This window comes from Mytilus californianus, unplaced genomic scaffold (genome assembly GCF_021869535.1).
Source record: "Mytilus californianus isolate M0D057914Y unplaced genomic scaffold, xbMytCali1.0.p SCAF_9, whole genome shotgun sequence".
NCBI classification, from domain to species: Eukaryota; Metazoa; Mollusca; class Bivalvia; order Mytilida; family Mytilidae; genus Mytilus; species Mytilus californianus.
This window is the reverse complement of record NW_026262745.1, coordinates 77,515,791-77,533,908: the sequence shown is the minus strand read 5'-3', so window position 1 is coordinate 77,533,908 and position 18,118 is coordinate 77,515,791. Positions and strand designations below refer to the sequence as shown.

Sequence of the window (18,118 nt, the reverse complement as noted above, 5' to 3'; positions counted from 1 at the left end):
GACAAAATAAGATAACAATAAATACATTTGGTAGGAATCGATCGGAATGAAGGGCGGGGATTTGATTTGCCACGGTACAATAACGGATCAAATGGATATAGGGACAAAAACATTTTGCCTAGTAATTTTGCCTAGTAACAGAACACCTACGGATCCCCCAGCATTGTTGCAAGGATTCTTTAACTTGAAGAGGCATCGAATTTAATGTCGCCTTTCCGACCGTGCGTGACTGTGTTTATATATCCCACATAGTCGAATAGACGCACCCCTTTAGCAAGGGTTTTACTAGCGGAATAAGTCACAATCGGAAAAAGTTGGTTCGAATAAAAATAACTACGAGGTTCAGCCCAGAGGGTGTCTGACATTTTTAGATGTGCTTACGACTTTCATTGTGTCTCTTACTCCAAATATTGTTTGTCATTTTTTTTTCTTTAAATTAGAAATAACCGTATTATTAAATCTCAATCAGCCAAAATAATCGTAGTAGTATAAAAGTAAACATCCTCGTCCTTTGTCCCTGGTGGATAGCTGTCATCACGGAAAAAAAATCAGTTGCAAAAGTTTGATAAATCATACAAAATGAAGCCCCTTTACTGGCTAAGTTGTGGTTTTATTCTTTTTGTGACATATTTAAGTAAAGACCCGAGGGAATTACGCTCGTTTTATAGTGCATTTTTAAGGAAGTTATTTGGTATTTTGGTGGTTTTGTTGTTTTTACTGTTTTTTTGTGGGTGTTGTTTTGGCACCGACGTTTAACAAAATGAATCATTCTATCTAATGTGTTTATCATCATTCTGATTTTCTTATACGTTATAAATAAATAAAATACATTAAACACAAATAAAACAAATAACAGATGAAAACAGATTATCTTGTTTACTCTATAGAATGAAATATTTGGTGAAATAGATAATCCAATATTCATGAAAAAAGTGTATTTAAGTAGTAAAATTAAAATAAAAGAAAAAAAAACAATTTCGGGAAATAAAGCGTTTTGAGTTCCGGAATTCCACATTTTCCCACTGAATACACCAATGTGCTGCATTAGTTTTTACAATAACTATTTTTTAACAAAGTGGAACGTGACAAAATTCCCATCTGACCTTAGGATCGGTTGTATAACACCATGGGGATCCATCGTACGGAGGTCCAGGATCCCGGCAGTAGTTACTATGGAGATCATCAGAATTTGATGGTATATGTTTCCTATTTCTTTTTTGTGGATAATCACGATCCCATCTTTGACATGCACGACCAGTAACTGTACATGTAATCTTCCCTTTATACACCGCACCATAGGAACCGGTTGTATAACATTCATTTGCTGTGAAAAATAAATTATGCAATGTATATAAACAAATAATTTAATTTTGGATGTAACACGTCTTCTGATTGGCTGAAGGCTTTTGTCTATCAGCTCATAGACATAATTTTGTCATGTGACCGTAACGTCATCAACGTTTTTATCATGATTTACTCCTTTTTAGAATTCAATTATAAGGAATGACTGTAATGTTTTTTTCTGTCTATTCGAAATAACAGAAACAATTTGGTGCACACTTTTAAATAACCCGCGTAGCGGGTTATTCAGTGTGTACCACATTTTTTATGTTATTTCTTCATAGACAGAAAATATTACAGTCATTCCTCAAATAGACGTTTATTGTGTTGATTTTGAGATATTACACCTCTGTCTTATTATATTGTTAATTCATTAATATTTGATGTTGGTATTATTATGAATTCTTATTTTCTTTATCATGATTTGTCTACACCGCAGTCTTTGGTGACTGGTATAGATCCGAGTATTTCACGTAAATTTCATAGTGCATTGTAGAGGACGTTGTTTGTAATTTATTGTTGCTGATGTTAATTGCTGCTGATTTTGTCATTGTCGTTGCTGCTAACATTAATATTTTTTTTGTTGATTTTGCACTGATGTTTACATAATGAATCTCCTCTAGATATTGTTATTCAACTTAAGGTTTCGAACAACTAATTCGGACCGGTCAAAAAGTAGTACATATTTTAATAAAACAGTTCCTATGCAAAGCTTTTACTTTGTCAGTATATGTTGGTCATTTTGGTATCAAATGAAAGTTTAAGGACTTGGCATCACTGTAGAACTCTTGGTGAAAGTTAAAAGATATGAAATTTGAATAGGAAGGCATATTTGCGCTGTTGCTCAGATCAGAAGTATTTCCGCGAAAGTAAATCACCTTACAAGACTTACTCATCACTTTGGGAATAGCTGAAATTGTTTTTTTGTATCGTTAAAAACACTTGAAATCATAAACATGCCAGAAAATAACACAAAAGATATATTATAACGATTATTGGGCCTTTGCTGTCTCTTTTTCGTATATTACATACCTGATAAAGACGCATTGAACACGCTCCAGTAGTTTTGTCCTTGACAATACGACACCGGACAATGATCAAATGTATCAACATTCTGTTTAGTTAGTAACGTATAACGGACAGATGCTCTGCCATCTTTAGATTCAAACAGACATTCCATTCCATCTTTTAATTGAGGTGGTTGGTTACATCCTCCTTAGAAAGAAAACAAATTGCATTAAAAAAAAAATAATTGTACTTGTTTATATAGTTGCATACAATCTTTTGTTGTGGGAACACAAAAGATAAGAACATAAAAAAATCTTTTGTATGAAGGTGTGAGAAAAATATCAGATTACAATAACATAATCAATTTCCTGTATTTAAGTACTTTAATTAATTTGCTTACTTTGACAAAGTTGAACCAAATTGGCTTCTAAAAGCGAATTATTATTTCACTATATCACTTTCATTAATGGTTGAACAAAAAAAAATCACATTTAATTTTTTTTATATCTCTTAGCTACTGCTCCTTTAAAAAAAAGTAAACGCACAAGTTTATAAGTATTACATTATGACTTTTAAACGATGACTTTGATATATTCGACAGTTCTTTTAAATGAATGTTGAAATTTCTGAATTAAGTATCTATTATCTCCATAGGGATAAGACAACTTTTTTCTAGAACATTCAATAATCATCAAAATATGTAGTTGGATTGGGACTGTTCAATTTTACATACATGTACGGATGTACACAATATTAAATTCGATACTACTCTCAGTTTATCTATATAAAGAAGTATGGAAAACGACCTCAGAATTTTAAAATAAGTTTTATTGGGGGAAAAACTGTAACTTTTATTAAACAGAATTTGAGAACTCAACATTTCCCTTTTTGATATGTATCGGTTGGCTACTAAATGGTAAATATAAGAATCCACAATGAAATCATAACAAGAAATTTATTATTACTAACATATATATATATTTATTGTTGTTATAAGAAGAGAGACACATTTACAAGCGAAAATGCTATTATGGTTATTTGATCGTTCAACATGTACCATTGTAAATCGATCCTTATCTTGTTACAGGCGCTTGGGGCAATGCCTCCCTCCCTTTTAAAAAAAAAAGTGTTTTAAATTTCTATATCAATTTTTTCTTAGTACAGTATTTCATGTTATATTTGCTTATTTTATGTGTTCATGTTGTTCTTATCCTTAAACACACTACTAACGATAATTGTAGAGTGCAAGTATAGAAATTAAATTAAATGAAAACAATATTCAACGTTAAACGTACCCAAACAATGAGGGTTGGGGTTTTATTCAACAACTTGATCAAAAACGTCTAGTCAAACACTTTCAATAAGTCTCTTTATATATTTACAGCCTCCTTAAATCACACGACTGAGATCACTACAGGAAAAAGGTACTCAAAATAATACGTACATGCCGGATTGGACAATTCAGAAATATAAGCCAATCGTAATACTTTTAGTATTAAGATCACTTAGTCAAGGTTTTCTTTGTTTATAAAATTTCACCTTGTTTATTTCTTTGTTATTAATTCCTTTCTCTTACGTATCCTAGTTTCTAATAGGGTAATTTGTTGCTATTACTTTTTCAATCTATTAGCACGATGCTAGTAGTATTTAATTTATACGATTGAGGAAAAACAAACAAACAAACGACCAAACAAACAAACAAACATAACGAGATAGAACTAAAATAGACAAATTAAAAAATGAAAATTAATTCTCAGATAATGATTTATGCATTTTCATAAAAGCAAGTTTAAAGAGGTAGACTAAATCTCAAGTAATTCCGAATTCCACCACAAATCAAAATTGGAATCAATAATATAGCCAAGTGCTTTTATAGACACCAATAACTAATCAATCAATCTTGTAAACATGAACTTTTCCCTTTAAATAGAGCAAAAGTACCACAAACAGAACAGAAAAAGCAAAAAATATCGCACAAGATAAAATTAAGCAGAAAATAAACAATTACTTTAGGATTGTTTGATTGATTGATTGATTGATTGATTGATTGATTGATTGATGTTTAACACCAGTATCAGCTCTATTGGCTATATCGTGGCGGTCGGGTTTTATCGGCGGAAGAAGCCGGAGTGCTCGGAGAAAACCACCGACCTTCTATAAGACATTTAATAACCAATGGTCTGCATTTTTGCGTAACAATCATGGCCAGGACAAAATATAGTTATTTGTCTTGATAACAGAGAAACAATATATATTTGTAGATTTAGACATAATACTCGCATTTTCTGATTTTGGTACATGCTGTTATTTAAAAATATAAATGCAAGACAGCTTTTTTAATTAAAATAGCCACTTAATTGTTTGACTTTGGAAATTAATGTAATACTATACCACAAGACTATGTAAATATAAAAGTTACAGATAAAGAGAGGAGGAAGATTCCGAAGGATATTCAAACTAACAAGTCGAAGAAAAACTGACAACGCCATGACAAAAAATTAAAAAAAAGACGAAAATAGTCACAACAGTCTACAAAACAAAAAATAGAAAACTAAACACTGAGCACTATATTTTTAAAACCTTTTAGTCTATGTTAACGTACATAGGTGTACATGAAACATAAATCGAATAAAAAATAACTCAATGATATTTTGACGGTGCAACTAATAATACATAAGCTTTGATTCTAGAAATAATATCTTATAAAAATACAAAGATGTGTTATTATCGCCAATGAGACAACTCTCCACCAGAGACCAAATGACGTAGATGTATGCAACTATAGGTCACCGTGCAGAATTCAAAAATGGGCAAAGCCCGTACCGCTTATTACAATGTAAGCTACAAAAGGCCCCGAAATGAAAAGTGTAAAACAACTCAAACGCGAAGAAAAAACGGCCTGATTTGTGTACAAAACAATGGACGAAAAACAAATATGATATCCAATGTACAGCAACAATCGAGAACCACTGAATAACAGTCTCCTGACTTGGGACAGGCAAATAAAGAATTTGGCGGGGTTAGACATGTTTGCAGGCGAACAGCACTCATCTAATCTTGGACTGTGGTGTAACAGCACACTTTAGAAATAAAAACATAGTACAATTGGTTTCGTCATCTCTGTCAATGATAATTCAGTAAAACGTATATAAAATGTTTGTCCAAATGCGATAAGAAACAAAATTTAAAGGAACATTTCAATTTCGCAATACCTGCAACTTGGCATGTGTGCATTGTTTTCTGAGCAGCAGTGGATTGTGGCTGATAAAAAGTTGTCGTCGCTGGTGTAGAAAATTGCTTTATATCGATTGTAATTCCTTCACTTTCATTTATAGATTTGTTGGCCTGGTACTGCAAACTTTGACTTGATTCTGAAAAATAAATTCTGATATTATTTCATATAAAACCAATGTAGGATATACGTCAAGGAGACCGTAACCTAACGACAAAAATGAAAGAATAGAAAACATCTGGAGTAAAGGATGTTATCTGCAACAATGAAAGGTATTCAAATCGTTCTGAGGTGGTTATTTGCTATTTTACATTGTTATTGGAACATGTGGGCATCCTTGTGAATGATAATCACCCTAGTCAGAAAATTAATGTCTATATGTCTACGAGATTTCCAATAAATAATTTGCACTTGCACATCGATACAGGAATATATTTGTTGATCCATCCTAAATGTCTTACAAGGAAGATTTAAAAATGCATTCTAAATAAAACCAAAATTATCGGGGAATGACTTTTAGAATTCAGTCAATTCTAAGGTAATATCTGTATGTCAGTACAACAAAAGTACTAGCTTCCATGCCACCCGACAGTTCAAAATTGTACAGCTTGCAGTTTTAAAATAATTAATGATTAAAACGTTTAAATATTATCTAACTGACATCATTTATTTATCTAATAGACTGCGCAATTATTTTATTCAATTATATATAGCCTCAACCACCTTTAAGAAAGAAAAAGAAAAAAAAAAAAAAACACTAACATATTAAATTAGTTATAACGAAAAGCTATTGATATTTACCCTCCGTGAATACATTTTTTATCACACTCACCACAATTAATATTTCTATGACATCCCTTGAACAAAATAGTTCCAGCAACCAAACAAATAACAATTGAGATAAGTATACCAATAGCTAGACCTCCACAGAATCCCTTCCATACCGGTCTCTTGTACCACATTGACTCGGCTTCATTACTGATACTTCTGTGAACATTGCAGTCCTCGTATTGCACACTATGCACGAGCTTGTAATCCATTGTGTAGCAAGTTTTCGGGCGTTGGAAAAACAAATGTTCTAAATAACGCACTTTAACAAGATAAATATGATATACATGTATATTAAAGCGCTTTTCACCTTTCAAGTTGAAATTTCCGTTCACAGTTTAGTAAATGCAGAGTTAAATCTGTTTAACGTTAATATGAATACTTATAAAGAATTAATTTTAATGATGGCATAAATACATTTATCCCAAGTAGCATGCCTATTTTGTTTGTGTACATTTTTGTAAACTGAGAGAGAGAAAAAAGATAAGAGAGAGAGAGTTAATATTTTGTCTTTTTTGTAAATATTTTTAACTTGTGTGCTTATTTTTTTAGATCTTAGATTTGAATTTATCATTTTTTTCATAATGATATAAATATAATTTGACCATTAATCTAAATGAATATCACGGGAAAAAATTATGAATAAACAAAACGGTCTTCAGTATTAAAACGTAAGAGTGACATGGCTATCATGAGTGTTAACACTTCTGACAATACGGGTCAAGATACCGCCGATACTTATCCAAACATAATAGTCTACTTAAACATGTCAAAACTAAATACTAGTATTTTACCCTTGTTAAGCTTCCTAAGATGGTACAATATGCATATAATTCTCTCATTCGTCACAACTCGGCCGATTCCGTACCTTCATCTAAGGAGAGTAGCGGATTCAACCGAGGATTGCCGATTGATAATTCTCTATGTTTGATGTGTTTTATTAGTCACTATTAACAAAATAGACCTTTCTTTATTTTATATAGGTTTGTTAAATACTTTTTTGTTATGTCATCTGAAATAGCCACACGATCAGATCGTACCATATAATTTACATGACGAAGACGGGCATGAATACATGTAGCTAACAACACAGAAAACCAGGGCACATTTAACATGAACTATAGTTCAACTATGAAAATGAGAAAATACACTTTATGAATTTGGTGCCTTTTATGCAATTATCTTCATTAGGAATGCTCAAACCCAAAACACTGAACACCAAGAAATGGTAACAGGGTTATATGGTAAAAAATTGAAACAACACGTTTAATAATTTCATGCGTCCGAAGCGCTTTTCTGGATTTACCTTCATCAGGAACGCTCAAAGCCAAAAATTTGAAATCCGAGGGATGTATAAGTACCGAAACAGTTAAAGAGCTATATGACAAAAATACATAAAACAAATAGCCAAATTCATCTAAGGTCAACTTTGCCTGAGGGAGTTGAAACCTTAGTTTCTTTATAATTTCAAAATTTATCAACGGACAATTTTAGAAAGGTTTGTTATAAATCATGTCAGTACCGAAGTACTGACTACTGAGCTGATGATACCCTCGGGGACTGATATTCCACCAGCAGAGGTATCGACCCAGTGATGTAAAAGATTGAAAACAACACGTTTAATAATTTCATGCGTCCGAAGCGCTTTTCTGGTAAGTTATGAAGTCAGGGATTTCGTTACTCTAAATTAAATAAAATCTTCACCAAATTCTTTCACAGTTACGCAGATTGGGTTAGAAAGTTTTGCTGTACCTGTAGAATTCTTATCAAAAATGAGAAATCGCATCCTAATTTGTACAGTGATGATGTTTATAAGGCCCGTAAATTTGGAAACGATCCATGAAAACTCATTGATCATTTGAATAAACTTATTCTTAAAGGTTATCAATTTGATATATTAGTAAAACCTTCAAATATGCGTGTTATGACGTCTTTACATATATGTTGTTTGTTTGGGTTTTTTGTCACTGGGTTGCTGTCTCAACGATGTATATCTTTCCATACGTAATGCAGATATTTGCCATACACATATTACATGTAGTAGTTCATTTATATGTAAAACATGCCTTCAGATTACTTATAAATGTGATATATATCAGGATTTAAGCACACTGTACACATATTCTTGAGAGTACAATACTTACAATATGTGATACACATATTAAAATACTCTGAAAAGCACTCGTGAAGATCATGCGATTTACGCATATCGCTCGATATATATATGACATTTACTTGTATTGACCTTCATAGATACATCATGCATGGCACCTTTACTATGAAGCAAACCAGTAACACAAAAACCCAAAAGCTATATTCATGCTATATTTGCAGAGCAGTATATCCTTAATTCATGACTGGATGTCAAAAACTTTATAATAAATCAAAACGTAATTTTTTCTTTTAAACCATTTTTGCGTGTTGATGTATCAGTTTCTTAATGTTACAATGACAGAAATGTATGAGGCAATATTATACAATGCTTTTTTTATTGAAAATAAAACATGTACTTTTACAGCCGCAATACGGATGTTTCAGAAACGTCCGTAAAACGGATGTTTTAGAACGTCTGTAATACGGAAGATCTGTTTTACGGACGTGGTACTGTTTCTCCGAAAAAAGTCCGTGATACGGATGTTTTACGGACGTATTTCATAACTTCTATTTTACCTGTGTACTAGCAGTTACTGACATGCCAGCTCCAGACCTCAAATAAACTGATCGAAAGATTATGTCTTCATATGAAAATAAAGCATACTCCCTACCGTTAGGGGTTTTAGTATCATGCCATCCTACATGTGTGTAGTTAGCACTGAATATATACCCAAACTAACCATGTTACCAGTAAGACGACCAGGAGAAAACTATTAAATCTGTAAGACAACTTCGGAAATAATAACTGCAATTGCAGTCTCTGGAAGCTGCTTTTAAAAGACATTTTTCATGACGTCATTAGAGTTTTTAAATTAATACAATGTCAATTCCGATGCAATGACAATACAACTCTAAAATCTCAGATTAAACAGTTATATACTATATGTTTTGATTGAAAATGAAAAAAAAAAAACTATCAGCCATGCATTGAACAAAGAACGAGGATGTAAACAATTATCAATTTAAAGTCGTCCAGTGAAAAGTATTTCAAGGTTCCAAGTGATCATTTATCTTGTTTATGCTTGCATTCTTAATGAAACTTAACAACCTTGGAACATCTGCTAAGACAATTGTTAGTAATACAGACGTTAGAATGGCTACTCCAAACAATCCAATAGATTTTGATGAAGTGCGGGGATCCTCAGCTGATTGCAGTTTTCTTTTTGTTGATGATAATTGTTGTTTATCAATATATAAGTTCTTCTTTATATCTTCTATCATCTCAAGTATTTCTGTTGAGTTTTTAAAACTTCTGCAGTCATTTAATGTACATGTACATACTGATGTTGTGGTTGTCGTCGTCGCTGTTTGAAATAAAATGTACATTGTTTTCAATAAATAATATATTTGTTCAAAATTATATAAGCCACATTTGTACATTTTGTTTATAGTTATAAAGTGGTAATTATCATTTTAGTGTAATAAGCACACAGGCACTCGTCTCTGAAAAAAACCTGTTTACCTTTATATAACACAAGGTACCCTCTCGCATTTTTTAAAATGGCAATCGGTCCTGAATTTGAGCTTATTCCGAGATCGTCTATTTCACTAAATATTCTTGTCATGGCGTTAATCTGCATTTAATCATCTTTAAAATGGTGTATGACACGTCTACCTTTGTTGGGGAATGACAAAGTTGACATTGCAATGAATATTAATTATAAAAAAAAGTATTTCCAAAGAATTAAAAGGTTACGTATTGCATTTTATACTCATTTGTTATAAAACACACTTGTACACAAGGCTTCACACAAAAGACATGCACACACACAGTAGTTCCTATTAAAACAAAACATGAATAATATTGGATTATTGAAGCTACCTCAAGTTTAACTAAGTTTGTGGCCTTGATTTTTGAAAGAATAAAATTCTATAACCGTCCAAAGTGGGAGTTGTGGGAATAGCAGTGTTGACGACGGACGGACGGACGAACAACGATATACCATTATAGGTCCCATAAACAGGCGTATACAAAGTATGCGAAATATAACATATTTTTAGTAGAAGTAATAAGTATCATTTATCGAAAATTTTACCAGCGATTTATAAATCATGTATTTACCATAAAAGATAGTATACATTTGATTGGCTTTGTTTGTGTTGACATCCATTTGATGTTCTTGTTTCCGCAGTTGGTTTAATATTTTCGTATCGATACCTTTTACGTATTGAAATAGAAATACAATCAAGATTTTAAAAATCTATAGGTTTTGGTTTCCTTGACATATGGATACTGCCAATGAAAGATGTAGTATGAATGCTATGTCTGTAATATCGTAAATTCATTATTATTCGTAGGATACAAATTTTCGTGGATTTCGTGGGTACAATTAAACCACGAATTTAAATGTTCAACGAATAACACATTTTCTATAAGGTTGTATGCAGACTTTGGCAAATCCACGGATGTAAGTTTTTCTCAATCCACGAAAATTGGTATCCACGAAAATAAATGAATCCAAAGTACTCAATACAATTTAGTTGTGCTTAAGGTATAATTTTTTTTAAAACTTACTTTGTACTAGTTCAGTTGTAGTCTCAGAAGAATTCACAAAACCTGTTTTGTAAATATAATTTACAGGATCATTCAAATTTCATTTGATTAATGTAATTTGCCTACATGAAATAGTGAACATGTTCAAGATTATATTTTGACATTCCCAGTTATATAATTTATTTTTTAGTTATTGCAAAAAGTAAAACACTGACGGGTTAAAACGCAAACATAATATCTACAAGAGACATACAATACATGAAATAAGTGTTAAACAAGTCAAGTTAATATTAATAATGTATATATAAGTATAAAGATAATTGACCAATGTGGACCTTATTTTCGCAATTCCATGGATTGCTTTATACAGCCTACAACACTAGACAAAATATCTTTATTGGGATCTAAAATAGTTTTTAGTTTATAGTTTGAGTCAAGCTGGTTAAAATTATGATTATGGGTTTTAATTGCATTTATAAAGGGATTTCTAATATTACTGTTGATTTGGCAGGCAATGAAGAAAAAAGTGTTCCTCATCATCTAAAATTTTACAAACTTTACACACTCTGTGTTCTCTTTGAATTTTTTATATCGACCTATTTCAATTTCCAAGTTATGGCCACTTACACGGAATTTTGTTAAAAGTTGATGACTATTTTAATTGTTTAGATTTAGTAGTCATCCAGTTTAATTTCATTTTTAAGTTTACTATAAAGGTAAAGTTTTAAACTGTCATCGATATTTGAAAGCTTTTCAAGAGTGATTTTATCATAATTTTCTTTAACAATATGTTTAAAAGTGTTTTTAAGTGAATTTTTTATAAGTTTAAAAGGTTTATCAAAATCAACATATTTTTTTTCATCAATATCAAATTCTTTAAAAATGTGCTTGCAAAAGTGTACCAAGTATATATTCCATCTTCAAACATAGACTTATTTACTTTGGAAGCTTCTTGAACAAAAGGGTTTATTTCATGGCAGTTAATTCTACAAAAGTATGATAAAACTTGAGTTTTTATAAAGGAGTCAAGTGGAAACCGTCCTAACTCAGACTTTGCATCTATATTACATGAGGTTTTTTTAAATCCAAGAACAGTTTTACAAAATTTATGATGCACTTTATATAAGTTTCAATCATTTCCCCCCTAAGTATGGCATGTTTCTTTATGGTTTCTGTTAGTGTCTATATACACAACTCTTTAGGCCATGTCTTTACAAAAATTTGAATACAAGCTGTTCTTTACTTAGTAAATTCAAATACGTTATAAAAATACACTTGCATGTGCTACTTTTAGAGATAAGTGGGTTAAAATTTAGGACATTTACATGTACTCCGTTTTTCTAACATTTCTATCCTTTTGATTATTTGATTGATTGTTGCTTACCGTTTTTGATTGATTGTTGCTTAACGTCCAGTGGCAAATATTTCACAAATATTCAGGACGATCTATCCTTTTGACGGACATACATGACTTTTTTGTTTCAAAAGATAAACACTAGCGTATTTTTGTAAAACCATTTCAAATATCTTTCCATATAAGTATGCTCTAAATTTGACTAAAAATTATCCGTTTTTTTTTTGTTTTTTTTTTTCATTTTCAAGATTTTAGAAGAGGAAAAAACGTAATTTATTTTTGCTGTATCCTTATCAAATCATCGGTGAATTTTTCATAAAATTGGTACAATAATCTTCCTACATAATTATGCAATTTTATTAAAAAAGCAGGATTCCATGTACTCCTTTTCTAGCTAATGATTAAAATCAGTGGAAACATACATCTTTTCCAAATATGTCACATTTTGAAATCGCAAAAATAAACGTTAAATGACCTCAGTTGTAACTGTATCATATGCCCTTAACATATCATTTGCCTTGTTTATACTTGACCCTTGGCCTCTGTTTTATTAATTTCTACACCGTTCATTTTACGTGCATGTAGTAATAATTTTTCCAATAATTGCTTGCAAAAATTACAAAATATAAGACAGCAGACGAATCAATTTAACCTTTCAATATTACAATGAAACATAAAAAAAAACATACGTGTACAAAGCAATCTATTTTAGATAGTTCAATTGTAGCTTATCTAAGTTACATACATTTAAAGCTGTTGTCGTTTAGTAAGGGGTTAGTGCTTCCAGTTTCTATTATTTCAAAGAAAACTAAAAAATAAAATAAAAATAAAAATGAAAATATAAATATAAATACATACACATTGTAATTATACATGACTTGGTAAAAAAAAAATGCACTGAATATTAATTTGATAATGTTGCATGATTATCTATTACAATATTCATTTTCATGGTGATGATAGCACTGCAAGCAGTATTTATTCTAGTCTATCATTCAGTAGTAGTAATAGCATGTCAAGCAGTAGATATTTAAATCGTTCATTCTATAGTATTCTTTCAAATAGCAGTCATTCTAACCATCTAAGCAGAGATGATTATAGTCTTTCAAAAATAAGTTATTCTAGTCTCTCATCCATTTGTAGGGATAGCTTGGTAGCAGTATTTATTCTATAACATAACAAAAAGGCGAAAATAATAAGAATTTCACTCAATGACATACACATCGGGTAACATGAATGTTTCAAACTTTATGTACCACTAAAGAAGGAACAGCTTCCGACTATAATACATACTTCTTTTCCATGAACTAAGATAGAACTTTGTCTTTTCCGTCACATTCGATATCAACAACTCATTTTTGTTTTCGAATTCTCCTGAGACACGATCCTTATACAAAACGCAATAATTTGCAGTCCAACTGAACAAAGCCGCAATACAATTCATAGCAATTGTGCAGACGTTTGTACAGTTTTCCCAATCCTTTGTGTTGCCCTTTTGTATCATTTCAACATTATAACCGGAGTACGATTGAACAGTAACGTTTTCAAATACTACCGGTTCAATGAGTTCATCTAAGAAAAAGTACAACACATATATGTATTACTATTCCTTTTACGACAATGTTTGAGGAGTGAGATAAATTTAGAAAAAAAGTCAATATTTTTAGTTCGAAACTAACATTTTTTTTGCAGCAACACTTATTGTGTGCACACTTATTTGGTTTACTTTTATTGTGTAATCGAAAAAGGTTAGTGTTACACTAAGAAAGTACGATAATTAAACGTTTGCAATAAATGAGTCTTAGGCAAGGTTCACTACGTTGCCTATAGTATCATGCGAGTACTCTCAGATCGGTACGTACGGTCTTGTTTGTTGTGGGGATATATAAAAACCCTGCCACGACCCGTCTGTGTTTGTGTTAGTTGCTTTTCTGCTTTGTATCGATCTGAGTCGTTAAACCCTTTTCAACTGAATATTATCTTTTGTTCTTATGTTGTATTGTTACACCACTGTTCAGGTTACGGAGAAGGTTGGGCGCCAGCAAACTTGTTTAAATCCGCTGCATTTTTATGCACCTGTCCTTAGTCAGGAGCATTTTGTTCAGTGGTTGTAGTTTGTTGGTGTGGTTTATATGTGTTTCTCGTGTCTCGTTGTTTATATATATATATATATATATATATATTAGACCGTTGGTTTTCCTATTTGAATTGTTTTACACTAGTCATTGTGGGGGCCTTTTAAAGCTTGTTGTTTGTTGTGAGCCAAGGCCCCGTATTGAGGGCCGTACTTTGACCTATAATTGTTAACTTTTTATTCATTGTGACTTGGATGGAGAGTTGTCTCATTGGCAATCATACCACATCTTCTTATTTTTTACGACTGAATTTCTCTCCCCACTCATAATACATATATATCTACATTGTGACAGTCCAAATTTTCAATATCTATCGACATAGGTAGAAGTTCCTTCTTGTTTGTTTTAATTATTCATATTTTTATAGCCCTAACATGAATTCAAGTTTTAACAGTGGAGGTTAAGTTTACAGACATTTTGGTAATGGCCCTTCCTATGTATTTGTATTTGTTTTTAATATTTTTAGGTAAATATTCCTTGATATTGTAACTTATTTTCACTTATTCAATGTGTACTTGCTCTGATCCGTAGGATTTTACAATAACAGTAGTTAATATATGATGCCTATCTATTCGAGGGACATCATATATAAACTACTGGTATTTTATTCGAGGGGCATCACATATAAACTACTGTTATTGTAAAATATTATGGATAATAGCCAGAACCCATAAGTTAAGTAAAAATAAGATAAATATTCAGAAATTTTATCTAAAACCAAAAATTCAGCCAACAATAATGTATAGATAATGTGGGGATCCATTCCAATCGGAAGTGACTGCGTATTCATACATTGTACATCATGTACGACCAAATGGCCGCTTATTTTAGTAAGAGTTAAACCTTTGTAAGTAGAGGTCTATGCTGATCATATTACTATACTACAGACAAAATTTGGGATCCAATTCATAAAGTATTATTGTTAACATACTATTAAGTATTCATATAATTTCAATGACCGGTACGAATGTGAATTAAAATAATACTTACTAATAGACAAACATAAATACGGATGCAGGGCCATGCAATCGGCATATCCGAACAACAGTGTTTTGACAGATATGTTCAGGAAAACACACTCTCTTTTTCCGGGCAATTTTGGAAAATCCATGTAATCCAGATTAATTCGGTTACACGTGTCTGAATAATATAGATGTCCATCATATTCTGATTTGATTGCTCCTATCCAAACGATGGAATCATTTAACCTGTAATAGGAACAAAATTAGATTTTAGATTGACATTGACGAGACAAAACATAAAACTACATAACAAAAGAGAACAGACATGTTTATATAGATTAGACTGTTGGTTTTCCTGTTTGTATTGTTTTACACTAGCCATTTTGGGGCCCTTTATAGCTTGCTTTTCGGTGTGAGCCAAGGCTTCGTGTTGAAGGCCGTACTTTGACCTATAATTGTTTAATTTTTACACATTTTGACTTGATTGGAGAATTGTCTCATAGGCACTCATACCACATCTTCTTATTTCTATTAAACCTGGCATATTCGTTAAGTTTACAAATATAAAAAAAGTAGTTATTGCTATTAAGACAATTATCAAACGGAGACCATATGACGTATATTTTAGCAAGTATAGGTCACCATACGGCCTGAAACATTTAGCAAAACCCATTTTGCGTAGCAAGCTATAAAAGACCCAAACACAAAGAAACGATAAAATTTATGTACAACAATCGACGAACAAATGTGATAAACAGCAACAACCGACAACCACTGAATTGGCCGTACGGTGACCTTTTAAAGTTGCTTACAAGTCCTTGAGTATTTTTTGGATTTTTGTCTCATTGGCAATTTTACCTATTAGAATCTCTTTTTTTGTAATTAATTTTGTTTGTGACAAATATTAAAGTATGTTATGAATTTATCAGTTAAGGTAGATTCATGGTATACCGCCATCTTGGATTGTACTATTGCAGTTCACTATCAGTCTAGTTATTTGCCCAAATCTGCAAATTTGTAAACAGATATGCAATTTTATTGATTAGACTGTTTATCTATATGAAGAAAACTTGCTGATTTATTGCATTATTCAAAATATTTAAACAAATACCAAACATTTGTGTTTAAGAATCAATTTTTTTTTAACTAAGCCATTTAAGATAACTCTTTTAGTTACAAATTTTCACTGGACTGATAGGGAATTTTTTTATTTTTACTTGTAGCAAGAAAACAAGTTCGGTGACACCATTTTTTCTTTTTATTTTCTTAAAACATATTATAAAACCTATCTTCTCACAATTTATTTCAAAATTCTATCTCATAGATTTTTTTTTATGCACAAAAAAATTTTTTTTTATGATAATTCTAAGCAAATTTAGGCAATTTTCAACGACTCATAGCTTGAAAAATAGCACGGTGACCTATCATTTTTATTATATTTTTGAAAAGAGCATAGGAAAAGCTTCATTTTGGCAAAGTATAAGAAAATTCTATCTCGGGAAACACATACCTATGATCTACCTTAAATGAATCATAAAACCTACTTATCTGATGGTTGTGTATTTTCAGCAAAAGTTTTCAAAAGAGTAGACCTGTGGAGAAGATTAAAACCAAACTGGCAATTTATCGCTTCTTTTGCTGAATACCACGTGACTTTCTCTTTCACAGCGAAAATCGTAGCATTATTTTTCCAGCCTTTACCAGCTGTCATAAAGAATAAAATAAACACCAGCTTTAGTTATTGATACAAGATAAGAAATCTATACAAGCATATCCATAAACCATTAGTTTCAAATACCTTATAGAATAATGATACAAAAATATAGCATGTCCTACGGAGTTCGTGCAGTACAATTTAGCAGGTTGTAATATTTTTATAAAAATGCTGGTAAGCATGTTTAGCTGGTTTTCCTGTTTGAATTGTTTTACACTAGTCATTTTGGAGTCTTTTATAGCTTGCTGTTTGGTGTGAACCAAGGCTCCGTGTTGTAGGCCGTACTTTGACCTATAATTGTTTACACATTGTGACTTGGATAGAGAGTTGTCTCATAGGCACTCATACATCATTTTCTTATTTCTATCTTTTTATCGATTGACTCAAGAAACAACTTTTAATTTTAAGTATACTAGTATCCTCGACATAAAAGATACTTGTTGTATTTTGTTAATGAATTAAAATGCTAGATATTTTTTTATATGTTCATAGTTTAAATTTGGTACGGACTAGTACTAATTATTTCGATCTCCGATAAAACGTTTGCATGCCTTTGCCTTAGATTTAATAAAATGCTCGTGCATGTGGTGTCATGGAATCTTGGTCAAAATCGTCATCCGATTATTTGTATTTATTTCTTCGTATCAAAATCGGCAGCCATTTCACACATGACGCACTGTCGTGTTAGCTGTCAATTGATTAACGTTAATTTTTGTCACATTTTATCTTTACAATCCCTACTTGGAAATCATATTTGGAAAGACAAATATGTCTTCTAACTAATCAGTATCAATATTGTTCTCTATACTACTGAATAAATTTGTCTTTCAAGTTATCAAGGCGAATTTCCAAAAGTTTAATACAAAAAAAAATCTATTAAAATATTTTGTGGAAGA

At 31.4% G+C, this 18,118-nt stretch overlaps 2 protein-coding genes across 2 annotated transcripts; both read right to left on the bottom strand.

Annotated features, from left to right (window-relative positions):
* Positions 1 to 861: 861 nt before the first annotated feature.
* LOC127716311 (uncharacterized) lies at positions 862 to 6,692 on the bottom strand. The gene is made up of 4 exons (XM_052222484.1): positions 6,414 to 6,692; positions 5,562 to 5,720; positions 2,374 to 2,556; positions 862 to 1,324 (listed from the first exon to the last, which is right to left on the bottom strand). The coding sequence occupies exons 1-4, from the start codon at positions 6,619 to 6,621 to the stop codon at positions 1,068 to 1,070; spliced, it is 807 nt and encodes a 268-aa protein (XP_052078444.1). The 5' UTR covers positions 6,622 to 6,692; the 3' UTR covers positions 862 to 1,067.
* Positions 6,693 to 8,933: 2,241 nt separating this feature from the next.
* Positions 8,934 to 13,886, bottom strand: LOC127716314 (uncharacterized). Its single transcript, XM_052222486.1, has 4 exons — positions 13,705 to 13,886; positions 13,157 to 13,219; positions 11,079 to 11,120; positions 8,934 to 9,867 (listed from the first exon to the last, which is right to left on the bottom strand). Exons 1-4 carry the CDS (start codon positions 13,853 to 13,855, stop codon positions 9,551 to 9,553), a joined length of 573 nt encoding a protein of 190 aa, XP_052078446.1. The 5' UTR covers positions 13,856 to 13,886; the 3' UTR covers positions 8,934 to 9,550.
* Positions 13,887 to 18,118: the final 4,232 nt, after the last annotated feature.

Bases quoted from the DNA above. Each gene is read 5' to 3' on its own strand.
- LOC127716314 (XM_052222486.1), bottom strand. From the start codon at position 13,855: ATGAATTGTATTGCGGCTTTGTTCAGTTGGACTGCAAATTATTGCGTT. The intron at 11,121-13,156 runs GTATGTAACTTA...TTTACAAAACAG, and splicing joins AAACGACAACAGCTTTAAAT to GTTTTGTGAATTCTTCTGAG. The intron at 9,868-11,078 runs GTAAGTTTTAAA...TATTTCAAACAG, and splicing joins TACAACTGAACTAGTACAAA to CGACGACGACAACCACAACA.
- LOC127716311 (XM_052222484.1), bottom strand. From the start codon at position 6,621: ATGGATTACAAGCTCGTGCATAGTGTGCAATACGAGGACTGCAATGTT. The intron at 5,721-6,413 runs GTGAGTGTGATA...TTTATTTTTCAG, and splicing joins TCATAGAAATATTAATTGTG to AATCAAGTCAAAGTTTGCAG. The intron at 1,325-2,373 runs GTATGTAATATA...TATTTTTCACAG, and splicing joins GTTCAATGCGTCTTTATCAG to CAAATGAATGTTATACAACC.